This window comes from Lutjanus erythropterus, chromosome 5 (genome assembly GCF_056507025.1).
Source record: "Lutjanus erythropterus isolate fLutEry1 chromosome 5, fLutEry1.hap2, whole genome shotgun sequence".
NCBI lineage: Eukaryota > Metazoa > Chordata > Actinopteri > Lutjaniformes > Lutjanidae > Lutjanus > Lutjanus erythropterus.
The window spans coordinates 3,395,640-3,405,334 of NC_139321.1; the positions used below are offsets into that span (position 1 = coordinate 3,395,640).

Here is a 9,695-nt window from a genome sequence, read left to right on the forward strand (position 1 = left end):
GAGTCAAAATGATTAATTGATTATAAAAACAGATGCAGATCAATGGAAAAGTCAATTAACGGTAGATGAATCGTTGCAGTTTTAAGTGTTTAATGTTTGTTGTTAGGTTTATTAGTTTGTCCACCAGAGGTAGATGATAATGAATTGGCAGATGTGCATGGTAGTATATCGTTCTTTATTTTAAAATTATACGCTAATAATCCACATTTTTACTAAATGTATCTGTAATCTGATTACATCTTTTTTTCATCTGTAACTGTGTGGAATGCAGCTATTTTTATATATACAGATCATGTAATCCTGCTACATGTAGTCTATTACTCCCAAAGCCTGTTGGGCATCACCCTTGTCCTGGTCAAAACACACTGTTGTTAGAAAAGGAACGGCACCGGCTGTAAAGCAATGCTGAAAATACTTAACACCTGATTTAAGTAACTGAATGCTACAAAAAAAAGAAAAAAGATTTAAACAAACTCCAGCCAGTACAGAATAATGCAGCACATTTTGCTCTGCAGTGTCTGTACGGCACCAACATAAATAACAAGCAGCTTCGCCTTTGATTGACTGAAAGTTGAAGACAGGATGATCGCTACTTTCAACATGGAAAGTTTTACAATCCAAAATTCCATCAATTAAAACACAATTTAGAGTGATGTATACACACACCAGAGAGGCAACAGACGGCCGGTTTTATCTCCTCCAGGCAAACGGTAATTTCCTTAAACATATAGTACAGAGCAATAAAAACATAGAATTCTTTACCACGGTTATTGACTAAATTAACACAGAAATCAATGTTTGAAAAGCAAATAAGGAAACATCTCAGAAAATCATTTGTGGTGCAAGATTTACTCATAAATATTAACATTATTCTTCTGTCTGTGATGACTTTAATGTTTAATGTGTGTTTTTATGCGTGTTGATTTGTGTGGACTCTAATGGGGACGCTAACAAATATACAAGTCCCACATACACCGTCCTGCTGCACCTGATACTCATACAGCAGCAAATGTGGATTAATCCGCCACTGAAAATAGTCCCCACTATTTGCTCCTTTTTAGTGTTACTGTGATAATCAAACATCTGAATATGTTTAGAAATAAATAAATAAAACACAGCCCATGATTATAAATAAATAAATATGATTGAAGAATGTCAAATTTATTTCACTAATATGGGACCTTAAAGGATAACTTTGGTATTTTTTTAATCTGAAATCTATTTTCTCGTGTGTTTCTGACAAAAGTTTTTGACATTGACTGAGAAATATTTAAGACGACACAAAGACTGCACGTCTGTCATCAACAGAAACAGACACAGGTGTACGACAGGAGGATTCAAATTTCTTTTTCACAAGGTTTTTTCATATATATATATACATTGAACAAAATTATTTAATTCTAAGATTTAAGATAAGTTCTTAACTTTAGGTCGTTGTGCTGCAGGTTTTTGATGCACCGAATTATATTTCATCTGTCATCAAACATTTACAGAAGAATTCAAACCCTTTAAACTCCTCAGATCAAGACTAAACTGAGGAAAGAAGAAGCCTTTAGTTATTTTGCACCAAATAAGTGGAATAAATTACAACAGGTGCTGAAATTGTACAGGTATGATTCATTTTAAGCGTCTATCAGATGATATGGTTGTGGTACAGTGTTTCTGCTTTGGTTGATTGTAGATATGTTTGCTATTTTTTGTTTTTATTGACTTTTCCTTTATTTTTATTGTTTTCATTGCTGTATATTATTCCTGCCAGCTATTTGTCTTATCTTCTATGTTTTCAGCATTTTAGTGCTCAGTCTATTTTCCCTGAACAAACATTGGCTACATATTTATTTATTTTACATAATGCACATTCACACTGCACTCCACAGCAGGTACACTCTAAATTCTAACAAGTTTACTTTAAAAAGTTAGGAAACAGATTACTTTGGGGAAAGTAAGTAAAAGAACTTAACTGTGTCAAGTTGTGCGTTACTGCCACCGACAGACTCAGAAAGACCAAGTAAATATGAAAGAATGAAACAAATATGAGGAGGAGAAGTGCTTCAAACTCAGTGTATTCAGTTAAAGGCACTATTTAATTTAAGTAAAGACAATGTTTGCATTTACAGTGAAGCTGACGACAGTATATTATGGTTGGAGTCCCTGCAGGACTATGAACTTTACTAAACATGAATTAAAGGATTTTTATACTTAAAATTCTTCAGTTCTGTTAACTTACTGCAGTGAAAAGGGTAAATAAAAAAATCTTAGCTGCATATGCTGAAAATATTTGTGTTGGCTTAATCAACTTTAATCAAAAAGTACATGTAAGTTTGGTAACTGTTGAGTTCTGCTAATTTATCCAGGATTACAATGAATTAATCTACATGACTGAAGGCCTCGAAAATATTAATATATCACTGCCAATTTCATCGCTGTGGGACTAATAAAAGACTATCACATGACATCAAACACAGATTTATTATCTAAAGTATTTTGTGTCTTAAACCACGTGTGAAAAGAATCTCTGCTGCGTTGCAGAGTCACTTTCAGTCCGTTTGTTTTCCTCTGAGTGTTTTTACAGCCGTCAGACTGAAGATCCGACCTCTGAGAACAGAAGCCTTTAATCTGACAACTGAAGAGCTCTCTCGGTGTGTGTGTGTGTGTGTGTGTGTGTGTGTGTGTGTGTGTGTGTGTGTGTCTGTGTGTCTGTGTGTCTGTGAGACATGTTAACACTCAACCAGGAAGTAAAGCTGTTGCAGCGTTTGACAAACCAGCTGTTAATGCTGTAATAACTGTTGTGAAAAGAACCTTATAACAGTCTATGAAGCTCAGGTTATAACAGGCTTCTGTATCATTATTATTAGCAGTTGTATTGATTCAAAGATGCCACTTTTATTTCCAAAATGTTAATTAAGAAAAAGGGCCTGTTTTCAGCATCGTGACAAGTTTTTCAATGATTTATTCAGAGGAGGGAAAACACCAAAAGTTGGAGACGTGTTGTTTTCTTTGCAACTGTGAGTCATGTTTTTATCAGCATTCATTTATCATGAAGATTTAGGATCTGACAGATACTGGTCTTCAGGGGCCGATACAGGCATCAGGGAGTAAAAAAAAACCTGATATATCGGTCGAGGTTTTATTTTATTTTATTTTATTCTGATTTGTTTGTTGTTGTTTTTTGCTGTTGTGAAGCATTTTGTATCCATGTTACTGTAAAAATATATTTACATATATATATAATTATTCATAGGTATTTCCAATGACTATAAATGAAAATAAATTTAAAAAACACAAATACACTAGAAAAACTAAAAACAACAAGTGTATTGTTTAAAACTTCTATTATGTTTGGTTTAAAAAAAAGAAAAGTTTTTGTATCAGACAACATATACAGATATAACTGTAACAGACCAATATTAGCCAACCAATATATCGGTCGGGCACGATAGATTGTTATATTTTTGTTTTTTGACCAGCAAAAAGAGGTTAGGGTTCCCTGCAAAAATAAACCACAAATGAAAAACATTTTAAAAAACTTGACATAAAAATTGAACCTCATTCTGAAAAGAGCAACCTTTAAAAACGTTTTAAAGTCAAATTAATTTGTAATTTCCACATTTTTAAACAAAAGTCTAGACATTATTTTCCTCATTATAAAACTTTATGATATTTGTCTATCTATGTGTTAATGAGGAGGATAATCTACAGATTGATCAGTGACAAAAAAATAATTGTTATAAGTGTCAGTTGGATTTTGATAACAACAGACAGCGAGGGGTTAAAACCAACAACAGGACGCCTGATGTGTTGACTGACAGTGAGAAATGCTGTGTGTCATATCAATAAAGTTTGTTTCAATTGAACTGAGTCGGTCGCTGTTCGTTCAGTCCACCTGAACGACGCTGACGTGTCGCTGTCAGTAAATAAAGTTTGAGAAGTCTTTGGGGTCTTCTGGGAGCACAGCTGGTTGAACAAACTGGCTGCTGTATGAACCTGCTCCAGATGTGCAACACTGATATTTCACTCAGGCCTACTGTCACTTCATGCTGTGCAATATCCAGCTGTGTATTTCCAATAATGCTATGTGCAATGATTTAATACAGGGGTCCATTTCTGGTGCTCCCTCCAACCCACAACATGCCAAAAATATAATATGATCCTGTCTGCAAAATTATTTATTCATTTAATTATTTTTCTAGTTCTTTTATACCAATTTAAGCAAACCCTTATTCTGAATACAACTGAGGTAAAACACAATTCTATTAAAAGAAATGTATTTCTGAAGGATTGCATGTTGAAATTTACTGATAATCTACGTCCAGAAAAGAAGAGCCTGTTCAACAATATTTGTTTTATCTGCAAAAACGGTGGCAGAGGAGATTAGCAAGTTATCAAGTGACATTTATGATCAGTTACGAGACAAAGCTCCCGTCTCTGTGGTGTTTGACAGAAGCACCAATAAAACCCACGACGCTCAGCAGCCATTTTCATGAGGAGCCCAATAATGATCAGTTCAAAGTGACAGAAGAGTTTGTGTTCAGCGCACGACTAAACTACATGTATATATAAACTCATGTTTGCTTCTTTCTGGTTAAGTATGACAAATATGTTAGTAATGGAAACAAAAAAGTACACACACACGCACACACACACACGCACACACGCACACACACACACACACATATATATATATGTACGAATGCTTGAAAGTGGCCCCAATAAGCCAAGTTGAATTAGAGACCTCTGGTATAAAATTTCAACTCTGAAGTCTGTTTTTGTTCATATTTTTTTATTTCCTCCAATTCATATCTTATTTATTTTTTATTGCATTTTTATTGATGCTTTTCTATTTTATTATCCTCCTTTGCAGCTGTAACACTGCAAAATCTCCTGTGGTGGGACTTAATAAAGGATTATCTTGTCTTAAAACTAAATTCTCATGGAAATCTTAAAGTTTCAACTGTCAAGATAAAAACATGGAGTCTGTGTTTTCACTCTCAGAGACTGACTGAAGAGCGGCAACAACATGAGACACGACAACGTGTCAAACAGAACGAGATTATTTATCAAAGTCCTTCAGAAGCTAAAAGTCACTGCAATGAACTTTCATATGGTGTTGATTTTGGAGGCCCCTGTGGACAAAAGCGGTACTTTTCTGTCACCGTGAGAACCACAAAATAATGTAAATTATCTACATAAAAATCTCCTTTTGAAATAGTTCATGTTATACTCACTGTGAGTTTGCCTGAGAAATGTAAACACTGGCTTGTTTCATCTAATTTTGAAGGAAAATCAGACCTGGCAGGCGTTAAGAATAACTCCATACAAAGAGCTGAACTTGTGCAGTTTCCTGACCAGTTAAAAACTTTAAGGAGAAAAACTGGACATTAAAGGGTTAAGACAAAAGTGATGTAAAACTTCAGATGAAGAGAAACAATCTGTTGTGCTGCATCTCAGCTGGTTTTACATCGACAACACATCCTAATATTTGAATGCAGATTTTTTATTTGGTGAATCTGAAGCTGAAATATTTTTATTCTCAGATTAACAATAAACAGTTTCAACCGGCCTGCCCGAGTAAATAACACGGCATGTCAAGTTAGTAAATCTAGCACTTTAAGATTTAAATTAATCATTCAAGTAATTTTACACACAAAAATGTCAGAAAATACTGTTTTCTGTTTAACTGAATAACTTTTAGTTTTGATCTGATAAAATAAGACATTTATAGACACCTCAGACTTGAATATGAAAAACTGTGATGTACATTTTATAGACGTTGCAGCTCTGGATTAAACATGACAATTATCTTCAGTCTTCGTTGTTATTTGCTAACTGTTAATAAATAAGTAAGAACTGACTTCAGGCAAGTAGATTTCTAACAAAGGTAAAAAAAATAAATACATATGACCCTGAAAAGTGGAGCCTATTTTTAATTTTATTTCTGTAGTAAATAGAAAGATATTTTTTTATTGTTTGTGATTTTTATAAACGTAACTAAACTAGTCTGTCCATGTAAATGTCTCGACATTATTAGAATTATAGCATTTTTTTCCATTTTATGAATTTATTTATTATTTATTTTTTCATCACTTTTCATTATTTGATTAGTTGATTAGATGTAACTACAAAATTATTCAACACAACTTAAATGTTACTTTTCTTTCTTTTCCTTTTTTTTTTTTTTTTTTTTTTTTTTTTTTAAAGATTTATATTTTTATGAAGCATAATTTTAAAGATTTTGTCCAGACCGTCCTCTCCACTGGGTCACCTCCCACATGTTGAGAAACTCTGGATCAATTATTCTGATCGTTTTCTAAACTGCAGAGAATTATGAGTTTTAATGATTGTATTTAATTGATCTGCAGCGGGTCTCACAGTCTGAGACCTGAAATCTGTTGATTCTTCAGGCCGCTGCTTCACTTTGACATTAAACGATCATCAAACTTTTTTATTATTATTATTATTATCGATCAATCTGCAGCTGAAAACTATCAGAACATTTACAGCCGCTGATCGCTGCGAGCTGAGGCTGAAAAACACGAGAAAACTAAACAAATATTTGATTTTCACGTGAGCGCTTTTCCCGCGAGATCATCAGCTTGATTTATTTTTTCCAGCTGTGAACGGCAGGTCTGATTTAAATCAAAACTTTATTTAAAAGAACAAAGGTGAAAGAAAAATCTCGCATATTGAAGAATAATTTTAAAGCCTTTTTCCTCCCATAATTTAATAAAAGACCTATCATTCTCGAGTTTAATAAGAAATGTAAAATAATACAAAATAAAATAGATAAATAATAATTAAGTTATGATAATAAATAGTGAAATAATTTACATAGTAATGATAATAATAAAGTGATTTATTATGATCATAAAGTTCACTCACAGGCTGAAAAATCAAATATGATATTTTACTTTTTTTACTCTGAAAACCTGCAGTTTGCCCACACACACACACACACACACACACACACACACACACACACACACACACACACACACACACACACACGATGGTTCGTTTGTTACTGGTGCAGTGAATTTTAATTTATTATGTTTGTTGATTTTTTTTCATCCGTCAAACATTTCATAGAGGAAAACTGATGAAATGTAGCCTGTCGTTTACTTTTACTGGAGTTTAAGAAAAATTCTGGCTTCCACAGATTAAATTAAATTCCCTCCTAACAAAAGTTCTGCCTCAGTCGTTTAAAAAAGTTAGTTAATCTTATTTTCACGGGCTGTTTAATTGAGTTTGGAGGCTGATTTTCTTTCTTTTGGTCAGAAGCCAAAATAAGGAAAGAAAAAAACGTAAAGAAACGACATTTAAAAAATAATTCTTATTGCACAAATGCTGCAGGAGCTGTTTTATAGGCCTTAAAATATGTTTAACAGTCATGGCTGAGCGCCACGTTCGCGCTGCACCGCTGCAGGGACGTTGCGAGAACGTTGTGAGAACCTTGTGAGAACGTTACGGGAAACATCAGGCCTGTTACAGACCTGAGGCTGCTCCAGGATCTACCTTCTGTCTGTGGACGACAGTAACAGTCATTTCAAAAGAGAGAAGGAGATGATTTATTGTTTAAAATGACGCGTGTGTGTGTGTGTGTGTGTGTGTGTGTGTGTGGGGGGGGGGGGGGGGGGGGGGGTATATTTCCTAGAACGACAGAGAAAATGTTCCAACAAATAAAGAATAAAAGCGACAAAGAAAATCATGTTGTGATGTAACAAACTGTCAGCTGAAAACAGTAAATCTATTTTTTCTTCCATAAAACAGATTGATCTTTTCCCCCTTGTCAGTGACGTCAAGCTATGAAATTCTCCAATAACATAATCGATCATAATTCTCTCTGTAAATGTAGTACAACTCACGAAATACCACATATACTGCGAATACCGACTTTTGCCTAATTTTAGTACAATAATGATCCTTGTTTATGAATCATCTTCAGAGTGGTAGAAGTTATAATGAGAATAGTGTCAGAAAAAAGAGGGGAAATAATAGAAAATAATCAAAAATATTAAATAGAAAAGAATTTAAAAAACTAAAAGAGCAGAAAAAGGAAAAATCAGGGTATTTCTGTGTGGCGGCAAACGATCAAATTCTCCACCTGCCCATATTATAATCGATTATCGATCATAATTCACTCTGTTCATGACTAAAACTGCCACTCAAATGCTGCAGCACAACTCAGCCTGCTAGTATCACCTTTGACCTAATTAGTACAATAATCATCACTGTTCATGTGTCATTTTTTAGAGTGGTCTGTAACTTGTACTAAGAAAAATAGCAGCAGAAGAGGAATGAAAATAATAGAAAATGATTAAAAAAAAAAAAAAAAATTGAAAGAGTTTTTTAAATCCTAAAAGTAAAGATGAAATCAGGTCAAATGATCCAACAACAGATCGATAATACATCGATTATCCATCATAATTCACTGTGTAAAGACTAAAACTGTCACTCAGATGTTGCAGCTCAGCCTGTATACTGTTAAAATACTGGTGTTACCTTTTCCCTTATCCGTATAATAATAATCACTATTTAAGTGTTATTTTTACACTGCTCTGTAAGTTGTAATGATAATAATACGGAAAATAAAAAATAATAGGAACATTAATTGCAAAATAATTTTAAAAATGCTCAAAATGAAATCAAAGAAAGAAATCGGATTATTTCTGTTCTAATAAAATTCTGACTGTTGATTCTCACGTTACTGAAACACACTCAAAGTCATGTTGATTTAATTAACACGGGATTTTAAGCCAATGAAGTTACTGAAATCAAAGCTGCGTAAATACACAAAAACCACCGAGGAGAAGCCTGGACACATTAACAGATAAATAAATAGACGTATGAAGAGCATGAATGAGGAGCGGCTCACCTTGGAAGCGGTGTCCCAGGTAGCGGCTCCGCAGCACCCAAGGGTAGAAGCTGAGCGCGTCGCGGTGCTGCGGGCTGAAGAAGCTCTGCGGGGGGATCTGCAGCGGATGCAGCGGCAGCCCTCCGGGGCTCTGCGTGTGCGTCCCGGGCTCCTGCAGCACCAAGTCCGGCCCGGCCGAGTACAAAGTCCTCCCGCTGCTCCCCTGGAAGCAGGAGCCGAACACCCCGGCCGCAGCGGCCGCGGGGTGCAGGGACTCCGGGAACCTGAGCGCGGTGGGTCGGATGGGCTCGTCCCCGGAGCCGCCACCGCCGCTGCTGCTGTGACTGATCGGCTCCTTCCCGACCAGAGACTCGATGGTGAAACACTTCTTACCGCTGTGCTGGAACATGGTGAGCACCTGGAGGAGGAAGAGGGCGAAGATGTGAACAAATCGGCGTCCAGTTAGTCCAGTTCCTCGGACTGGGGGAGCTCAGATTCGTAGCAGCCCCCGGAGAGCCATCACTCTCCCCAACAGTCCTCCTGTGCGTAAAAGCCGCGCGCAAATCCTGATTTGTGCACCTGGACGCGGCTGAAGTTCCGTCTCACCTGTCTGTGTGTGAGGTCAGGCCGGGGCGGGCGGGGTCTATGGCCGCTCCTCGCGCCGCTGCAGCCGCGTGCAGCAGATTAAAAAAAGCCCAAACAAACTCCTGTCAGAGGGTGTCAGAGGGTCCGGACAGAGTCCAGAGGCGGCGGAGATCCTCGGAGCTGCAGCCGGGTATGAGCGCAGGGCGGCGGGGCTGCGGGGCTCTGATGAGTCGGTGTCTCCTCACCGCCGCATGCTGCT

General features: G+C 36.4%; 1 protein-coding gene across 2 annotated transcripts in view; it reads right to left on the reverse strand.

Annotated features, from left to right (window-relative positions):
- emx3 (empty spiracles homeobox 3) overlaps positions 1-9,695 on the reverse strand; it is a 29,569-nt gene extending 19,874 nt beyond the window's left edge. The window contains exons 1-2 of one of the 2 annotated variants that reach the window (XM_084718549.1): positions 9,458-9,695; positions 8,873-9,269 (exon numbers count right to left, since the gene is read on the reverse strand). In XM_084718549.1, the coding sequence (XP_084574675.1) occupies positions 8,873-9,260 (388 nt within the window). In that variant the 5' untranslated portion in view covers positions 9,261-9,269; positions 9,458-9,695. Of the gene's footprint in view, positions 1-8,872 lie in introns of both variants that reach the window. The other variant, XM_084718548.1, reaches the window with a different exon arrangement.